The 20,648-nt window shown below is 44.2% G+C and overlaps 1 protein-coding gene and 1 long non-coding RNA gene across 2 annotated transcripts; both read left to right on the top strand.

Annotated features, from left to right (window-relative positions):
* On the top strand, positions 892–1,407 carry LOC110434396. The gene is made up of 2 exons (XR_002451892.1): positions 892–950; positions 1,059–1,407. It is a non-coding gene; the product is annotated as an uncharacterized LOC110434396 (long non-coding RNA).
* Positions 2,705–15,041, top strand: LOC8056511 (putative serine protease HtrA). The gene is made up of 9 exons (XM_002452380.2): positions 2,705–2,884; positions 3,411–3,525; positions 3,702–3,773; positions 3,898–4,029; positions 4,120–4,247; positions 4,334–4,615; positions 4,798–4,928; positions 12,928–13,045; positions 14,697–15,041. Exons 2-9 carry the CDS (start codon positions 3,477–3,479, stop codon positions 14,805–14,807), a joined length of 1,023 nt encoding a protein of 340 aa, XP_002452425.2. The 5' UTR covers positions 2,705–2,884; positions 3,411–3,476; the 3' UTR covers positions 14,808–15,041.

Here is a 20,648-nt window from a genome sequence, read left to right on the forward strand (position 1 = left end):
TCTGTATACTTTGTCATCATCATAACTGTTCCCTATGGATACGATATTTAAAACCTCCGAGTAAAATGTGACACTGGTATGGTATGATATCTATGCGCTTGCGGTCTTGCGGATAATCCTACTTAAATCTATTTAACGGAGTGCAGTTAATTTATACCAACAAATATCATTGAAGTTTTTTCTTTTCAATTTGCAAATAGGGATTCAAGATTGGTATGAACGTCTACATTGTCTCCAAACAATATCGTTATAGCTTTATGAGAAATTCTACTTAACCTTTCTTTTGTCACAAAATAAAATTATCAAAATGTACCTAGTTGTACCTTCCAGATCCTTTCTGAAGTGTTCACTTTTCTTATTTTATTTTTTCAGTTTCTTATTTGTGAAGTCCATTAATTTTTTTAACATACAATAGTGTATGATTTTATTTAGCATGGAGATATTAAGATACTAGGGGGGCTGTCTTTATAATTTTAGTTAATTTTGAGAGAATTAATGAATATGGTAATTATAATATGTTGATGAATTGTAAGATCCTTCTTTGTAGTGGTGTGTGGGCTTGCCTAGTTTTTCCTGAGCTAATGTGGCGCTGCTAATCGTTGCTGGTAAAAAAATAACCAATCGTTGGTGATCGCATCTTCCTCAGATTGGTTTTGCAAGTTGCTAGCTGTTAAATAAAGAGGGCAAATTATGGCAACTCAGAAAGCAGAGCGCACTGCATTAGGCAAGATAACAAACAACACCTTATTTGTTCCTTTGCAGTTACTTGACCTCTAGAAGTAGGTGTGCAACGGGACTTCAGGTTATGACAGCTGGACTTTCATCTAAGTCGTGTTAACTTATCTACAGTTTCGACTGTTGAGCAACTTTAGGTTATGGCGTCAAAACGGTAGTATAAAGAAGCAGCTACACAAATGGAGGCAAGAATGATTTAATCAGCTGATGAACCTGTAGAAGTTCTAGAATTGATTTCAATGTCTGAAATATTGTAACATGTGCACTGATTGTTTTGCTTGATTTTGCACATGATTTCTAACCAATTTCTAACTCTGTTCCAGGCGGTGAACCAACTATGCAGTCATTTTGAAGCCTAGATGTGCCCAAGATAACAGAGCTGAGAGAGAAATTCAAGAACATCAAGAAAAATCCTCAAATCTCATGTATTTTCAGATTTTTCAACGACACCAGGCTAGACCATATAGATTTATTATTTTTCTTGCTTTGTGGTTTTGAAGCAAAGTTGGTCGTCATACCATGATGTTTATTTGGTCATTGTAAATATAATTCATGTGCTATAGACGAAATCACTTCGTTTGTGTAGAAGGGAAGCTATATTGTATTGAGACTTTGAAATTAAACAATGAAAGTGTTGTGATACTCTAATTTAGTAAACCGGTTGTTATAATACTTTCTTACCACCAAATTACTTATCTAGTACTTTAAGATCATATTTAATGCTACGCGGACGAGGTTGCCATAACGCCTGAGCCTAAGAAGAAGCAGGCAAATCGAGGGCGGTGAGATGAACCTGAGTGCGTACTTGCCCACACCAAAATGTGCTTTCACGAGCAATTGTACGTTGCGATGTCTAGAGCCACGTTAAGAGTGAATATTAAGATCCTTCCCTCCCACCTAATGTGGATGCTCATGAGGAGCCCAAAAAGATGGAGAAGAAAAATGCTAAAAAATATACAGAGAGAAAAATTTTTGAGAAAAAAAATAGAATACGTCAAATAAAAAAGGTTAGAATAAGAAGTTCATGAAACTTTCTTATTTAAGGATGTTCTAATGTCATAAGCGACGTAATAGATCATTACTAACGCATATAATGTATTTTTTCATTCAATTGATATTATAAAAATATTATTTCACTAACACCATATTTGTCGTTGTTCCAAGTTATTTTTAAATGGTTTATTAGACTTTATACGGAGATGTTGTATACACAATACATGCCAACTAGAAAATCATCCGTATATGTTAGATTCATATTTTCAAAACAATATTCATGTAACGTGCTTTTATTTACTCAAATATTATATTTAAGTTTCTATATACGGATGCTTTTGTATGGTGTGAACGCTTGATGGTTAATAATTATGTGTGAGATTAATAAATTAGTAAACTATGTATGACATTATGAAATTATTAAATTAATAAACTAAGTGTAATGGTATAATCAAAATTGAATATGTGTTATATTGTTATAATATTATAAAAAAAGATATCAGAGGTTTTTTTTGTCGATATAAAATATTATTTTAGCCATATCACGAAAAGGTCTATACAATAGAGTTTGTGAGTCTGCAACGCTGCGTTCTCACTTTGTTTTTCGGATTAACTGTTACTTTAACGTTAGTATTTAATTTTTACAGTATTTGTTATCTTATCATATGATCCGTATATTTAAGTATAAAATGTTAGCTATCCCATAACAACGTACGGGCACGCTATCTAGTTATAGGAAAGATGTGAGAGAAATTTTTTATAATTTTTCCTAATAGGATTTGTATTTTTAAAAAGTATTTTTAAAGAAATCATTATGTCACAATGTTATGTGATTGGGCTCTGGAGACACTAGTATTGTTCGTAACATATATTATTCTAAATATTAATTATGTAGGTGCTAATTTGTCAAAAGATTTAGAAAGAAAAAAAAGAAGTTGCTAAAAAAAGAAATGAAAAAGAAAAAAGAAAAAAAAAATTGTATGGGCTTTCCCACTCGCGCTTAGGCTCGGTCCCAGAGATCGGAGCGACTCCCCTCGGCGGCGTCCAGAGACGGAGGGGCAGTCCCAGGCTCGGCGTCGGCGGCTCCCCCTCCCGCCTCTCGCCAGTCGCCTGGCGCCCTCGCCTCCATCCTCCGCGCACCGGCCGGCGACCCTGCGTACGCACCTCCCTCTCCCCTCCCGCCTCTGCTGCACCGTGGGAGCCCGGCCAGCTGCCCAGGGTGGCCGGGCCTTGGCTCCGCCGGTGGCTGACGCTAATGTTGTATTCATGAAAATGGATAGACCTGATTGTAGTTGCATGGACTAGTGGTCTACCAATACGATACCTGAAGACATAGATGTATTTTACGTTTCTTTTTGCCCCATGAATATTCATGATTGCTATGGCACAGTGTGGTATATCCAGAGAGGTTCATTACTTTGTGTACATTACACATAGTTGGAACCAGATTTCTATTAAAACGAACTTAAAAAAAATAGTTCCATGTTTGCCTGTACTTGTATAACAAATGAGTTATCATTAGCCTCAAGGGCATATGGGTCATTTTACACTCAGAACAAACAAGCTACTAGAAAAGAAGTCAGGTTTGTCAAAAACCCAACTTCTGGGAGAAGGTTCTTAGAAAAACCTGCTTCTCAGAAAAAAGCAAGTCTCAGACAAGCAGTTGCAAACATCCACTCCAGATTAAGAAGATCCCAAGAGAGGATCAAGGCTGTGGAAGCAAAGGAGGAGGAAGGGAAAAAGCAAGCATGCATAAGAGGCAGAAGACTTCATCTCTGCTTAACTTCAAGCTAGAAGGTTAACATAGCGCAATCACTTTCCAAGGCTCTGCAGAGTGTTTTACAATATTATGCTGATACTAGTCATTCACATTTTGATCATTCATTGTCATGGCACATTTGTCATCATTATACCTGCATCTGACATCTATACAAGTCATTTAACGGTTCCTGTTTTTCACCCTATTGCACCAGATTTCAAGAGTAGATTACGCAGGCTTTACATGCTCCGTGGCTATCCTATGCCATCTGAATCTCAACGTGGTGGCAAGTTTCTATCTTCCATTTTCTGACCTGATAAATACTGCCTCCCTCTTTATTTTGACACATGCTAAGATCACTTATTCTATCACATTGGTATGTCATACTGCTATCCTCTTCTTTCGAGCAGCGGGCATGCACTTGGTGAATACATTTGAAGAGCGTTTTGATGACTTGGATGGCTACAGTGAAGAACATGCTCTGGTTAAATTACTTGCTTCAAGCATGTCTAATTCAGTTGTCTCCCTTGCTTCTTTTGAGAGTAATGAACTAATAATACAATATCTTTTAAGGGAATTCCATACTTTTTGAGTTGACCACTAATCAAATTTTAAAGCCTTGTGTTATGCAGGGAATGTGAGGCGTTTCACATGCACGGGTACTATTTTCAGACACATGCCTTACGAAATGACTATTCTAACTTCGGCTAGCTTGGTTAGATGCCTTGGAGATGAAGCTAAGTTTGTTAATAAGTTGAAGGTTAGTTCTGCTTGTCATTTGTATTATTCTGCTGTTTCTCAAGGAAATTTTCAGGATGAGGTGATATAATTGTCACTTTGTTGCAGATTAAGGTGTGCCTGCCCAATGGCAAGTTAGCTGTAGGGAAGTTATGGAAATATGATTGTAACTATAATATTGCTATTGTTAAGACCAAGTCTTTCCTGGAATTTCATGGAGCTCATATTCATGGAGTCCAATTTAATTCTGAACTGTTTCAAACTAATCTGGTAGCTATTGGACGTTGCTATGAATCTGGTCAATTAATGGCTTCAAGTGGAATGCTGCTACATAAAAATAGCATACTTGATTGCCAAGAACTTATGGTCGCTACGTGTAAGATCACAAAGGTACTTTCCTTGTCTCAACTTTCAACCCTTAGGTGGAAGCATTAATAATGTACAATTGGCAATATGACTATACTAGGTTAGTTTGAATTAAAACAATGGATCTCATATTCATGTAAAAACTTTATTCATATTATGCATTGTTTATAACAATACTTTTCACTAACACCTCATTTTTGTGCTAGGCTGGGATTGGTGGTCCCCTAATTGATTCTAGTGGAAACTTTGTTGGCATGAACTTTTATTCTAAGGATGAAACACCATTCTTACCAGTCAGTATACTTTTGAAATGTTTCAAGCACTTTGAGATATCTGGGTACGTGCTCATGTTCTTCTTTATAAATTTGTGGTATATGTCACTTGCAGTTGCATGTTGTCCGCGTAATGTTATTGGAATGTGTCTTGTATGCTCCATTATTTTAACAGGAGACTTACAGATTAGGTCAGGACTATTAATTGAAAGGATGATGTGTTTTTGAAATGTTTAGTGGGTTATTAAATTGCTAACTCTTTTTCAAATGATTGGAAGAATGTTATGGGGATGGATATTTGGGAGATAACTAGGCCTATATGCTTTGCCAAGAGCTTGGGTATTTTGGGATAACTAGGCCTTATGCTTTGCCAAGAGCTTGAGAGATTGAGGGAGACTACAATTGTTTCTTTCATAATTCATTGCTTGATTATATCAATAGAGTCTACAGATATTTATGTCCCTTCTACTTCACCTCTTTTGCTAATAACCTATTTGGGACTAAATAAATTGCAAATACAAAGATAACTAAATTTATAAAGATAACTGGGCCGAACTATCAGCCTGTCGGCCCAGGCAGCCCGTTGGCTGTCCATGACATCTCCCCGGCCCTTGGAGACCCAGCTCGTCCTCGAGCTGGATAGTTGCCGCAGACCTATTAGACGCGACCGAGGGTTAAGCCTTTTACATCTCGGCTTACTATTTTTATTTGCGACTAAAATATGAAGATAACTATGTCCTCCTAGATCCCATGGGAAGAGCGCTTCCGCCGGCCTCATTGGGGCGGAAGGGTGGAGCGTGATCCAGCGCGCTCTCACGTTGGATGCGTCTAGCACCACCGCAGGTCCTAGCATGAGTGAGACGGCCATAGCCATTGATGCCTGATGCTGGCCGGTGCTGCGCGTGCACTGCACTGGAAGGGCCCACACTTGGACCTCCCCTTCAATAGGAGCAGCAGGACGTATGGGTGAGGCCGAGGGGATGAACACGCATGGCAGCGAGGAGCTGAGGAGCATGCGCATATTCCGCACCACATGTCGGGCAAGGAAACCTCGCCCTGCAGCTTGTAGTCGCACCGCTGCTTGCTCCTCCGATGCTTTTGCTGCATGAAGAGCCTGCGCTCGGCGGCGTGCCAGAAATCCCCGTGCTGCTGCCTGGAGGCGTACAGCCGCTCGACGTTCACGGTCCTTCTTCTCCTTCGCGTTGAGCAACTCCTTGATCCGATCCAGCTGCGTGAATATATCAGCAAAGATGTGGGAAGTGTCGTTGGCAGCAGGGGACACATGGTGGAGCAGGTCGGGGCACGGGGGCGATGTGAAGCCCAGGTGCAGGAGCTTGGTGAAGCGACGCCACATCGGGGTGCCCTCCTCCTGGACCTGGAGGAACCACGTATGAGCGCCATCGTCCAGATGACAGGAAGCCATCCATACCTTTTCTTCCTCCATGATGCGCTCTCGACGGAAGTATGTGTCGCAGCTGTTGATGAAGATGAGAGGGTCGGAATTACCGTCGTAACGCGGAAAACCCAGCTTCTGGAACCGCGGCGGACGATTGTTGAGGTGTTTCCCGGCAGCCGAGCTGTTGCTGGACGCCGAGCGCTCAGCGGACAGGGCCTTGATGGCGGCGGAGTTGGCCTTCACGGAGGCCTGGAGGTCCTTCAAGGCGTCGGTGTTGGCCATCATGGCGGCTGTGATGGTCGCGAGGGAAGCTTTGAGGTCGTTGGTGCAGGGGGAGGCGGAGGGCGGCCTGGTGGTTGTGTTGGCGGCTGCCGGTGTTGGAGTTGTGGCGGCGGGCGCCGAGGAGTCGCGGACGGCGCACAGGAACGACGCGGCGATGGGGGCTTGCGGACGGCTGGTGGTGGGCAGCGGTAGTGGATGGTGGTGGGGATCGGCGGGATGTGGTGTGGCAGCGGCGGTGGTGATGGGGATCGGGATCTGAATCGATGTATTTTTTTTTGGGATGAAGAGGATCGCTGGACTCTAGATACCAAATGTTATGGGGATGGATATTTGGGAGATAACTAGGCCTTATGCTTTGCCAAGAGCTTGGGTATTTTGGGATAACTAAGCCTTATGCTTTGCCAAGAGTTTGAGAGATTGAGGGAGACTAGAATTGTTTTTTTCATAATTCATTGCTTGATTATATCAATAGAGTCTACAGATATTTATGTCCCTTCTACTTCACCTCTTTTGCTAAATAACCTATTTGGGACTAAATAAATTGCAAATACAAAGATAACTAAACTTATAAAGATAATTGGGCCGAACTATCAGCCCGTCGGCCCAGGCAGCCCGTTGGCTGCCCATGACAAAGAAGCTAAAACTAGCATGCTTAGGTGGTTTGTCATGATCTAAGTAAAGAAACATGTAGTACCTTTTCCTTTTTCTTCTTAACAACTCTTAAAATTGGAAGAACCCTAACTGCAGAGTTCCTGTGAGGCTGAGTGCTCATTTTTTGTAGATAAATGTCAAATAAATCAGAATTCACAATTGGTTTTGTTGGCACGTTTATGTAGTTTGTGATGCTGATATTTTAAGGACCAGTTTTGCTCTTACTAACCTGACTGGTAGAATGATGGTCCAGTTCAGTTCCTATCTGAGGGATGACACATTCTGTCAAGAATTAGGATGCTCTGGACTAGCTAAATGGTGTTATGATGGTTGGCTGGCTTGATGCCAAAAAAACTGAGGGCTCTTCCTTTTCGAGTGGTCAGGTCAATGTGGTATGCAGACTGCAAAGCCTCCACTTGGTGCCATGGTGGATGATGACCCATCTGACTGTTCTGTTCCACTGAGGTTTCTTATGTGAATAATCTACTAATGCTATTTGTGCAAGAATGTTCACATGTGTTACACTAAACTATTATCTTCTTAGAATCAAACACTTGTATTGAGGAGCAGCGATTGGACCATTAAACTTGTGAATGAACTAGATGATTTAGCACGGTTCATGACCTGTCCAATTTCAGTACGGTTCTGCCTATTTCTCCATTAGGATCATGAATTGTCGTGCAATATCTTTTTTCTTGCCAGTTATGTTTTCATGATGGGAGCTCCTTAGTGTCCTTTTGACTGTCCAGAATCTACTGGGCTGCAGTTTGCTTGGAACATCTGTTTTTGTGCATCTGATTGGTTACGAAACCAACAGGCTTATCTTTCCCATAACCTACCTCCCAAACTTCACCCGAGAGAGAGAGAGAGAGAGAGGGAGAGGGGGGGGGGGGGGGGAATATTCAGTTCCCATGCGGTTTTGGTGCCTTGGAAGATATGTATAATTTATTAATTTCCTCCTCCTATATGGACATCCATTTGAGGCCTGTGATTTTTCGGAACAAGAAATTCTTTGTGTATAGACTTCCCCCGAGATGAATGTGATATGATAGGTAGGTACACATGACATTGTAGTGCACCACTTAAGTAGTGTATATACTGAACATGATTTCAGTAGTGGGAACAAAATCAGAAATGGGTTGGGCTGTTTGAAATTTCAAGAGTTGCATATAACTTTGAAGTCTGAAAACAAATGTGTCAGTCACACACCACCAAGTCCTGTCAGAGCAGAAACATCTCTTGATTCATTGCATCCTTGAAAACATTGGATGAGGATTTCACCTGAAGCATCATCCTTTGCACATAACACTTCTAAGCATTTTGCTATTGAATATTCTCTTCCTTGATTTTTACTGTGTTGTTTGGAGCTGCCATATTCTCCTTTTAAGTTTTAAACTCAGATATGGATATAGTTTCTTGGCCAAATGCCTCTTGTTTTGTACCATTTCTTTTTCTTGGGTCTTCCTCTGTTCCTCAATTTGATCCAGCAGCCCCAGATCTTGGAGATTATATGCTCCACTTCGCTGTGCTTATCCATGTCCACATAATTATTTGAAATATCAATAGGTTCACCAAAACCTGTAGCAGTTCACCCTCCAAATCCTGCTTTCTAATGTCATCTTCTTTTTTTTTTTGCAAAAAGTGTAGTTAATAAGCCCTGCTTCCTAAGCATTTCCTAGATAACTATGCTAGTTAATTACAGTCATTAAAGACCTTGGGCAGCCCAAAGGTGTGTACGGCTGCCAAGGCACCTATCTGATTAGCTATGCTCTAGTGAGCTATTTGTAATCAATGCAATGTCTTTCTCTATATATAATGAAGGAGACGCCTGGGGTTAGTTGCCTGAAGGCTAATCAAAAGTCTGTGTTACCTCTAACATTTGGTATCAGAGCTAGGTTAGACACCACAGAGCCACGAGGCCAACTCCTCACCTCCTCCACCCCATGTCGACCTCTGCTGAGCGCGTTGCCAGGCTCAAGGCCAAGGGAACCGGCGATGGAGAGCTGGGCGACTCCTTCGGCCGGGCCGCGTGCTTGAAGGCTGCAGAGGAAGTAGCAGCACCCCCCAAGGCGACCGCGCCGACCACCATCACGGTGGAAGGCCGCACCATCAAGCGCCTCACCCAGGCCGAACAGGAGGAGCGCCGTCGTCTCGGATTGTGCTACAACTGTGACGAGAAGTTCACTCAAGGCCACAACCGCATCTGCAAGCGGCTCTTCCTTCCGGAGGGCATTGAGGAGGACGACAGCGTGTCCGCTGCCGAGGTGCCGGAGGACGGGGAGGCCGAGGAGTCGCCCGTGTTCTCGCTGCAGGCCCTTGCTGATGTCACCTTCGCCGACACGATGCAGATCCCCGTCACGCTGGGCACCACCTCCCTGGTCGCCTTGCTGGACTCCGGCAGCACCCACAGTTTCATCTCGGAGGCGACCACACACCGATCCGGGCTGCCCGTCCAGCGCTAGCCCTGCTTCACCGCCATGGTCGCCAACGACGAGCGCGTCGCGTGCGTTGGCGTCATCCGCGGCGCGCCGCTGTCCGTGGGCGGCGACTCGTTTCCGGCCAACCTCTTCGTCATGCCGCTCGCGGTCTACGACATCGTCTTGGGCACTTAGTGGCTCGCGGCGCTAGGGCCGATAACGTGGGACTTCGGCACCAGGACCCTGTCCTTCACCCACCTGAGCCGGCCGCTGCGCTGGCAGGGAATCGCGGGACCCGCAGTAGCTGCGGTCAGTGTCACCACAGCTAGCAGCTCACTGCTGGAGGAGCTTCTCGGCGCGTTCTCCGACGTCTTCGACGAGCCTCAGGGGCTACCCCCGGTGGCCGTCCGACCGTATCGCTACCCAGTCCTGCACAAAGACGAATTGGAATGTCAATGTGCGGTATGCCCTCAACATCATTGGATTAGCAAACTATTTGGCTATGATTTCAGCGTCTAATTTCGTCCAGGCCGGTCTAACGTAGTTGCCGACGCTCTCTCCAGGAGGGATGGTGAGGAGCCGCTGCTAGCGGTGTTCGCAGACATGGAGGTTGTCTGCTACGCGGCCGTCTCGGTCCCTACATTCCGACTGTTCGACGAGCTCCGTTGGGAGGTGGAGGCCGATGCTACACTACGAGCCTGTCGCGATGCGGTGGCGTCCGGGGCGCATGGTGATGCCTGGACCGTCCGAGACAGGCTCATGCCCCACAAAGGGCGCGTCTTCGTGCCCCGCTCTTCGGCCCTGCTCGACGACGTCCTCCAGCTCGCCCACACAGGAGGCCATGAGGGCATCCAGAAGACTCTGCTCCGGCTTCGCTCGGAGTTCTTCATTGAGCATGACCGCAACGTCGTTGGGGACTATGTGCGGTCCTGCTCAGTGTGCCAGCGGAACAAAACCGAGACATTCCATCCGGTCGAACTGCTGCAACCTCTTCAGGTGCCGTCGCGCATTTGGGCATATATCTCTCTTGATTTTATTGAAGCGCTGCCGAAGGTACATGGCAAAAGTGTTCTGCTCACTGTGGTTGACAGGTTCTCCAAGTTCGCCCATTTTATCCCTTTGGGCCACCCCTACACGGCTTCCTCGGTGGCGCGCGCCTTCTTCCAGGAGATTGTGCGTCTCCATGGCATTCCGGAGTCCATCGTCAGCGACTGCGGCCCGGTGTTTACGGCCACGTGTGGCGCGACTTGTTTCGCCACGTAGGCGTGAAACGCGCATGAGTATCGCCTTCCACCCTCAGACGGATGGGCAGTTGGAGGCCGTGAACAAGACGATCACCATGTATCTCCGTTGTTTGACTGGTGACCGTCCCCGTGATTGGCTTGACTTGCTGCCGTGGGCTGAATTCTGCTACAACTCGGCGTACCACACGACGCTGCAGACATCGCCGTTCCAGGTGGTTTATGGGCGGCCACCACCAGACTTGTTGCCCTACGCCCCTGGGCAGGCCCGCACAGATGTGGTCGACGCACTTCTGGTCAGCCGCGACGAGTTTTTGGAGGAGGTCCGCGGTCGGCTCCTTCAAGCACAGCAATACGCTCGGCGCTTCTATGATGCTCATCACCGTGCTCTGGAGTTCGCCATTGGGGACTGGGTTCTGCTGCGTTTGCTCCATCGCCACACGCAGTCCCTGGTGCCCGGCGGGCGCAGCAAATTGGGGCCTAAGTATGCCGGCCTTTTCAGGTGCTTGAACGCATTGGCGAGGTTGCCTACCGCCTGCAACTGCTGGAAGAGTATACATGATGTCTTCCATGTCGGGGTCCTGAAACCGTTTCGGGGCGCACCACCGACGTCGCAGCCGGCTTTACCTCCGCTTCGACATGGTCGGCCTCTTCTTCATCCGGAACGGGTGCTGCGCGCAGAGCTTCGTCGTGGTGTTTGGCATGTGCTTGTTGAGTGGACTGGTATGCCAGCATCAGAAGCTACTTGGGAGCCTGTTCCAGTTTTCAGAGAAGCCTACCCCTCCTTCCAGCTCACAGACGAGCTGTTTCCCGTGGGGGGGAGAGATGTTATGGTGGGCAAAACCTATCAACGCCGGCATCAGCAAGGTGGCTGATCCCCAGCGCCCAGGACTTAGTTCCAGGAACGTTGGTTAGTTGGTTAGAGTTTGAGGTCTGTAAGATTTGATAGAGTTTGAGTTAGAGTCAGATTGGCTAAGAGTTAGAGTTAGAGTCGGAGTTTGTTACCTCGATTGTAAAGGACTATATAAGTCCGGTCAAGTTAATGAAACAGGCAGCCTAGGATTTGTGTCAGATAGACACCCTAGGGCGCCCAGCGTCGTTTACATTGCTTTCCTGTTCCTCACGCCCAGATCAGATTGATCACGGCGCCCACTTGCCGTAATTGCCAGCTCCTTCTGCACTCACCACCGTACGCCCTTCGCAGCAAGACCCGACGCCGTAACATATATGCATTCTGATTCCACAAGATGGATCACTAAATATTAAATTTACTTGAGGATGAATTATTAGATTCAAAATAATGCTGAAAGTTCCCACACAAGTTAGGGTCTGGGGAGGGGATTTTCTACCTTTGAAAAATTCTGCAAGGAGGCATGTTCGAACACAGGTGGAGACTCTACCGCCAGGCCCACCTATTGGATTGGATATATACGAACAAAAAATTTCGAACTACCAAACTTCTTAGTGTTATCATGTAACTGAACACTACAGTAATTAGTGCAAAACAAGGCAAAAGGAGTGAAAACACATAGTAAGTTCTTAAATTAACCGATCACTTTCAATCTAGATTGGGATGGATTCATGATGCCCAACCTGAGCTGCTGTGCATATATAAAAAAAAAATACCTGCTATAGTTTGTTCTCCCTGCAAATCTATGGTCATATATATGTCCGTAAGAAGAAGCAATGTGGCAAGTTTCCACCTCCCAAGCTGTTCAGCAAAACAACAACCACAATGGTGGCACAATTGGGTTCATCAAGCTTCCAACTATCAGCAATAGGGCTGGCAGTAGGCACAATGACTTTAGTGACATCCTATTTTTATGATCCCCCTTGAACTAAGCTGCCAGCAAGCATAGCTTCAGTTCCCCATTTTGTCCTAAGCTGGTTCACTGCTCTTTGGGAGGTACTTTCTGAGGCTTGGTTAGCCTTTTTTTCTGGGTTCAATTCCATCAAGTAGCAAGCTGGCCCAAGTACAATTTTCCATTGTTTTATTTGGCTTAGTAGTTTTGTTACTACTTATTAATAAATGTAGCTCGCATTTTAATCGTATGTCAAATTTGTGTGTTATATGCAGGAGAGTTGTAAAACCATCCCTAGGCCTGAGGGTTGGATCACTTGGCGCTCAAAAATTGAGTATCTGTGAAGAAATACATAGGAGCTTTCCACATGCACATGGCATTTATGTGGAGATGGTGAATTTTGTTGCAATAGATTTGTCCCCCCCCCCCCCCCCAGTGTTCTCTGTATTTCTGTTGCTATTCTTCTTCTATTTAGATGTGATTGTTTTGTGAATATATGATGATTGTTGAGCAAATTCTGAGGCAGGAACGGTTACAGGTTACCCTAGTGCTCAACCAAATTGGTTGGGTACTGTTTTGTTTTTTTATAGTTCTTAAATCTAAACTCATCTCGCTAGGTAAAACATTATGGGTGAAACTAGAACTGCTAAATTACCATCAGAAATTTGGAACAATAGGTTTATCTAAACATAACATGTCTAAGTTACTGCATTTCACATTGTTTCTTCTTTCATTATCCAAATCTTGATGACCATGACTTTGGGAAGCAGAGTAGGCACACCTGCATTCAGGCCTGAGGAAGGCTGATTTGCACCCTTATTTATTTTTAGATCACTGATTCTCAATTTCTGTTGCAATTTATTTTGTGCTGGTGTTAGAGATAAAGGAAAATATAGTTTTTGCCATGGTTGCTAAGTATCTCTCAACTGAAATAAATAAATAGGGGAGAAGTAATTAAGAAACTATATTCTCGGGGCAGCTGTTCATGGCTTTCTTATTCTGGTGTTAACCGCCATCCGGTAATGCATGTGTAGCATTAGATGAACCAGTCTTGTGAATGCTTGGACTTTTATTGCCCATCATCAGCTCTTACCATCATAGATATAGAAGGTTTGTAATTGGTCTGATATGGATTTATATGGTTTCTCCCAGTGGGAAGTATCATGTACATTGATTAGGTACCACATAATTTTTTTCCTGAGTTAGCAGTAAACTAATGAGAGGAAAGCTGCATCTTCATGGAGATATAGCTTGCCTATGACATCTGACCAATGAAAAATACACAATAGCATTGGGATGGTATTATTTCACACGATACTTGTTTTGGGTCAACCACAACATCATACAATAGTTCACTGCTTTGGGAATATTAAGAAACAAACACCAATACACTATGCATTGGGAGAGTAGGATCATACTTATGTTTCTATTACATGAGAGCTTTAGAGAAAGTGACGAGACAATGCGTCAGGAGTAACCAGGCAATCACCATGAATTTGGCAATAAACTTGGTAGAAACTGAATTGTTATGATTATCAAATCGAAAATTTCATTTTATTTCAGATAAATAGCCTTGGTATTTTGTTAGGGTTGCTTTTATTCGATTTCATAGCTTTCATGACTGTGTGTTGGGGAGGGGGAGGGCATACTACCCCCATTTGTTGAAAAATAATTTGTGGTAAAATGCACTGGTATCATTTGTTACATCTGAGTATGACAGTGGAGAAGCATTTAACCTTATTTTGGTTTCCATGTAAAGCATGGCGGTTTTTTCCCAAATCCTTTGTATTTTAATTGCCCAATTATACTTAATGAATCATTTAAAGTTTAGATAAGTTCATTTTAACTTCTAGATTTTTTTGGACAACAAAACCAGGTATTCATGTTAGGTTTGATACATAGCCAGAAAATATGTTATTATTTCTTGAGTGCAAACACAAAAAGGATAGTTGTAGCTATTTGTGAAAAATGAGTGATCGTTTTAAGTTTAAACACTAAGTAACTATTGTTTGTGTTCGCACTTATCCTGATAATGTTTTGATAGGTTCTTGATGGATCCCCAGCGGCACTTTCTGGAATCAAAGGTGGTGATCTTATTTCAACGCTTGATGGAGTTGCTTTGTCCAATGCACAAGAGGTTCTATATATTTTATGAAGTTTGTTTTCAAAGAAATTTAGTTTTCTCATGTTTATCCTGCAAAATCAAGCACTCATTTCGATTGGAGCTCTACCATGACATTTCAATATTTCATCCAGGCAAAGGATCTAATGCTGACCTCTGTTATTTTCAAAGTTATCGTGTTTGCACATGCTTTCACGTGTAGGAACACATACCTTTTCGTGTTATAGAAATAATGCGTAAGGGCAGCTGGATTTTTTAATGGGGACATATATCTTTTCATTCTGATGGTGGGATAGGAGCTTATCACTGAATAATTAACTTGCAAAACAATGAACAATAATTACAGGTTGAAATATTATTTTTTACTGCGTATGTCCCACAATTTTGAGTTCTGAGTATATGCTTATTCGTTAGGAAAGGGTATATGCTTGTATGACCGGACAAGGTTCAAAGAAAAAAAGGTTCTCTACACTTGAGAGTTAAGATGAGCCATCATTTTTTTTGAGAAAGTATAAAACAAGGGTAAACTTAATAAACCCAGGCTTTTTTGGGGGTGTCAAGAACCTTAGGTTATATGGCACGTGCCACTTGCACCCAGGTTTTACTATACTAGAGTTTCACAAAACTCCACCCTTTTACATCTTATCTCAAATCTGATGTGGATATAAGGTATGGAATGATATGGTGCTTATGGACAATCCAAGCAAATACCATGTTTGGATTTATCATTTGAACCATGCATTCTGTATTTTCAACCCACATTATTCTAGGAAAAAAGGTGGCTGGTTTTGTGGCCCTAGTGTTCCACAAAAGTAGGGGTATCGCAGGCTATCGCAGGCCATCTTTTGACAAATTAGCACCTATATATTTAGAATAATATATGTTAGGAACAGTAATAGTGCCTCCAGGGCCCAATCACGTAACATTGTGACATAATGATTTCTTTCAAAATATTTTTTAAAAAATACAAACTTTATTAGAGGAAATTATGAAAATTTTCTCTAACACATTTCCTATAAAAAGGAAAGAGGGGAGATAGACCAGGACTTATATACTCATTTGCTCTTTCTCAATTGTTCTCCATTTTCTTCTCTCTTTATCCGGTTTAAGATCAAAATTTTAATGTTTACTACATCACAAAACTCTTCAGGATTAGGAACGCTTAAGCATGCCTAAACTTAGCCAGCGAATCACTGCTCGCTTAGAGCAACTCCAGCCCAAGTTCCTAAATTAAGTCCTTAAATTTTTATTTACATGCTATGATAAAAAAAGTAGGGGCTCAAATTAAGACCCAACTCCAACCCACCTCTAAGTAGGATATGGGGTTCTGGATGTGAGGGACTAAAACTATAATTTAGGAGGGCATGGAAAATGGGAGCCCAAGTAGGAGGTGGGTTGGAGTTGATTTTTTTAGATCAAGTCCCTAGATTTAGAATAGGGACTTGTTTAGGAGGTGGGTTGGAGTTGCTCTTAGCACTTAATCCCTCTTATAATCTTGCATTATATTTATCTTGTCTATACCTAATAATAAAGAGGTAAAATTTCAGTCTCTTTTTTTTGGTCCGGGTGTTTTTTGGTCTGGCTATTTATTGGCTTTTTATCCGTCTCTGATCCACTTCTTTTCCGGTGACGTCTGCCTTCGTGATGAACTCAGACACGATCTCTCCAAAATCTCCAAGGTCACAAGATATTAAATTTCCTCTGTAAATATAGATATCTCTGCCCTCCACACTAATCACAGCTCGGATCGTCACGTTCGAAATCAATTCCAAACATAGAATTCGCATCCAAAACAAATTCCAAAACCAAAGTCAGAACAAGTTCCAAACATACATCTAAAATTAGAGGCACACAAACAATACGGATTCATAAATTTCTATATATAACTTTTTTTCAGATCGAGTACAACAAATCGACGGAGTCCTCGACGAGGATTTATTTTCAATGGCCGTTAAGCCAATCCGAACGCCTAGCATAACCCGATCCCGCATGGTGCCATCAGAGAAGCGCATATCTGGGGAGCACCCGCTAGATCTGTCCCAACGGTGTCGTGAAGTCTAGATCGGGAGGTGTGAGCACCCGACGATGATGGGTCCGGGTGCTGCGTACCTCAACGGCCATGGGCGTAGCAGCAGCTTTGAAGCTTCTAGAAGTGGTGGCTGCGAGGAGTGAGGGAGAAGAGGGGAGGAGTCGACTCAGGCCTCGGAGCGATAGAAAAGGATGGGTGGCGAGGGCTGAAGCGAGGGACTGGCCGGGCGGTGTCTGCGCGAGCGACGGCCCAGGGCGTGCGGCCAAGAGAGAGAGACTTGGAGGAGAACTAGATGAAGAGAAGGTAGGAGTGGATGAGGATGAGGATGAGGATTGTTGTGAACTTTTGGTTAGATAAGGCCATAGACCAATAGGCCCCACATGGAAGTGAGAGCGAGAGGAAATAAATGACCCCACATGCTCTGAAAAGGTTGTTTGGTCCTGCTGAAACACAACTGTGGATGGGTCCAGCGTGTGGGGCAATGGCCCCACATGTGCAAAGTATGCAACTAACACCACTGGTAATGAGCTTTAATCCTTTACATGTTTTGACAATCTATACCCAATAATAATTAATATAATATAATAAAGAGATAAATTTCACTTCACCTTATATTTTCGTCAAACCTATAATCATAAATTGACTCGGCCTTGGCCTCATCAAGATCTACAGTATTTATATAAAAAATATTTTTATTTCATTCCGTATAATAAACGTGCACATTACGAATTTAATCCTATTACGTACAACAGAAATAAACAAGGTGTCCTCTCCAACCAAAACCAGTATGTCTCAAACTGATCTGAAGAAAATAAAGAGAGGAAGGGATCGATCGATCGGAAGAAAACAATGCAAACGACAATGGATCAAGGCGCCGGCATGGCTAAAGCGACGATGAAGTCCCTGCAGGCCCTGCAGCACCCCTGAACGATGACGTGGTGGCCGAGATCGTCCTGCTCCCCCTACCATCGACATCCGTGCTCCGGTGTTCGTGGCGGCCTATATATGCCCGATGGTGGCCCATGGAGCTCATCATGTGCCAACGACGTGTTGGACACCATCCCGTTGGCGTTGGGCGACGAGAAGGCCCGCCAGTGCCTCCACCTAGGGTACCAACCCCAGTCTCAAGTGCAAGATTGTGCCTGGTCTTTTTAAGAGCGGCTATAGCTTGCATACGTCGACGGCGGGCTACTACTGTTGGGGCTACTGCTATTCAAGATGCCGATATTTCACTCTACCTGCTGGTGTGCAATTAACCCGGCCGGTGAGCCGGCACTTGGTCATCGTGTCGCTGCACAACAAAAGGATGACACAGCCTTGCGCCCTGTACGTCCATCGGCCGTCCGGCGAGCACAAGCTGCTTCTGCTCACCAACGACGACGAGTGTTATGGCTGGGGGCAAGTAGGTGTCGCACTACGTCGGCTTGCTATGCAAGGTACGTTCAAGAAGAGCACGTCCACGGCCTTCGTGAACACGGACACCGCACAGGCCGAGTGAAAGCCCAAGTTTGGTTTTGGTAATTAATGACACCAAGTTGCTAATGCCTTGTGTTTAAGTGATTTGAGTTAGGCATAGCAACACATGTGATGAAGGTGCATGGTGGCATGGAAAGGTGGCCACACGATCACAAAGGGATGAAGCATGAAGTGGAGATCATGGTGATAGACGAGGAGCAAAGTTATCAAGGCAAAGGTATAAACATAGGGTTTTACTTTTGCCGGTCTAAGATGAGTAGAGAAGTGATTGACCGGGTTTAGAATAGATAGCCGACTATCAAGAGGGGAAATCACGGTCATCTCTCGAATCAAGTGCTACTAGGTCCATATCTTGAGCATATGCTTTAGGATCTAGTAAAGTGCTAACTTAACTTCTTTGGTGAAAATGTTTGAGAAAAGCTAACACACTTGCACTTTGGTGGTGGACACTTGTTGGTGTTAGCACATTTGCAAAGGAGGTGGAGTTCCTAGGGTTGAGAGGGGTGTGGGTTCCTCCCTCCCTCCCACCGAGCTTGCGAGGCGGGATTCGGCGCTTTTGAGAAAAATAAGAGTATATTTTCTATTGCGCCGATGGGAAATTTGGTGAAGTCGCGGGAGTGTTTTCTCACTGAGAAACACTCACCGGACGCTGGGTGCGGAGGCACCGGACGCTGGCCTCAGAGTCCGGTGTGCTGTCAGAGCTTGACTCTGCTAGGGTTGAGCACCGGACGCACTCTGGTAGCATCCGGTGGTTAGCGTCCGGTGTGAGGGGTTTTTGCAACCCTCTCTGCGCACGAGTCCGGTGAGCACCGGACCGTCCGGTGCCCAGCGTCAGGTGAGGTCGCGAGTTTGACAAACTCTCTGCGCATGAGTCCGGTGTGCACCGGACACGTCCGGTGTGGACTTGCAGAGCGTCCGGTGTGTTGCAGGTAGCCGTTAGAAACTGACGTGCGAGATTCAAGATCGACACGTGGCCAACTCTAGTGCACCGGACGCAGGAGGTCGAGCGTCCGGTGCTCACTTAGTAGCGTCTGGTGCCTCCGTTTTCAGCCCAGTAAAAGTGGCCAACGACTAGTTTCTTTGAGGGGCTTATAAATAGTTGGTGGCCGGCTTTGGGAGGTTCTCTCTTGCACATTTGAATACTTGAGGCATATATTGAGCTAGAGAACACTCCTTCCACTCATCTCCTTGCTTGATTGCTAATCCTAGTGAGATTGAGTGAGATTCAAGTGCATTGCTTTGAGAATTGCATTTAGTGGCACTTGATTCTTGAGTTTGCTGCGGATTTCTTGTTACTCTTGGGTGTTTCCCGACGCCCTAGACGGCTTGGAGCAGCGGTGGTGTTGAGCTCGTGATTGGAGATTGTTTCGAGCCTCACCAAGTGATTTGTGAGGGGTTCTTGAGCCTTCCCCGCGGGAGATCGCAAATTGGTTACTCTAGTGGATTGCTCGTGGCTTGGAGGATCCCCATCTTGTGAGTGGATGTGCGGCACCCGCTAAGGGTTTGGCTTTGGATTGCCAATTAGCTCGTGATCCATCAAGTGGGTGTATCGCCACAACGAGGAGTAGCTTGCCGGGAAGCAAGTGAACCTCGGCAAAAATCTTGTGTCATCTCTTGCCGAGGTCTTTCTTATGATTGTGAGTGATTGGTTGGATATATCTCTACTCTACAACGTTGGTATAACAATCACTCTCCACTCCTTTACTTACTTGTTTATCTTGCTAGTTGTTTAGCTTGTTTAGTTTAGTCTTCTTGTTTAGGAGTGTAGCAAGTTTGTAGCTGTGCTTTCTTGTTGTAACTTGTGTTTAGCTTTCTTGCTAGACTTGTGTAGGTGGCTTGCATAGCTTAGTTGTGCTAGTGCTAGAATAGCTTCGCCTTTTGTTTTACTAATCAACTTGTCTAGTTGAAGTTTGCAGAAATTCTAAATAGGCTATTCACCCCCCTCTAGCCATTTGGACCTTTCACCGAGGTGATTACATTGAGGAGTTCAACATCATCCACGCTCAGACAGGGCCCGTGCCTCCTCGTACATGTATTGCATCGGTGAATTCGTCGTCAACGGTAGGGAGAACTACATATTGACGAGGTGTGCTCATGTTGTAGTACCTGGACTTCTTCAGCCTGATCGTTTGAGCTTATCTGCCGAATATACTAGCCATTCAACGATATTTTTCTTCTGTTTTAATAATTTGTACAATATATTGCCAATATATATTATAGATGCTTTGGTCGTTACAAAATAAATTATAGCTTCTCTTTAGGAAGTGTAAAACATAAATAGATATATAACATTCTTAATGACTTTTTTCTCCCGTAGCAACGCACGGGCACGTTTGCTAGTTAATATTAGTATGACATTACACCCAGGC

This window comes from Sorghum bicolor, chromosome 4 (assembly GCF_000003195.3).
Source record: "Sorghum bicolor cultivar BTx623 chromosome 4, Sorghum_bicolor_NCBIv3, whole genome shotgun sequence".
Lineage (NCBI taxonomy): Eukaryota > Viridiplantae > Streptophyta > Magnoliopsida > Poales > Poaceae > Sorghum > Sorghum bicolor.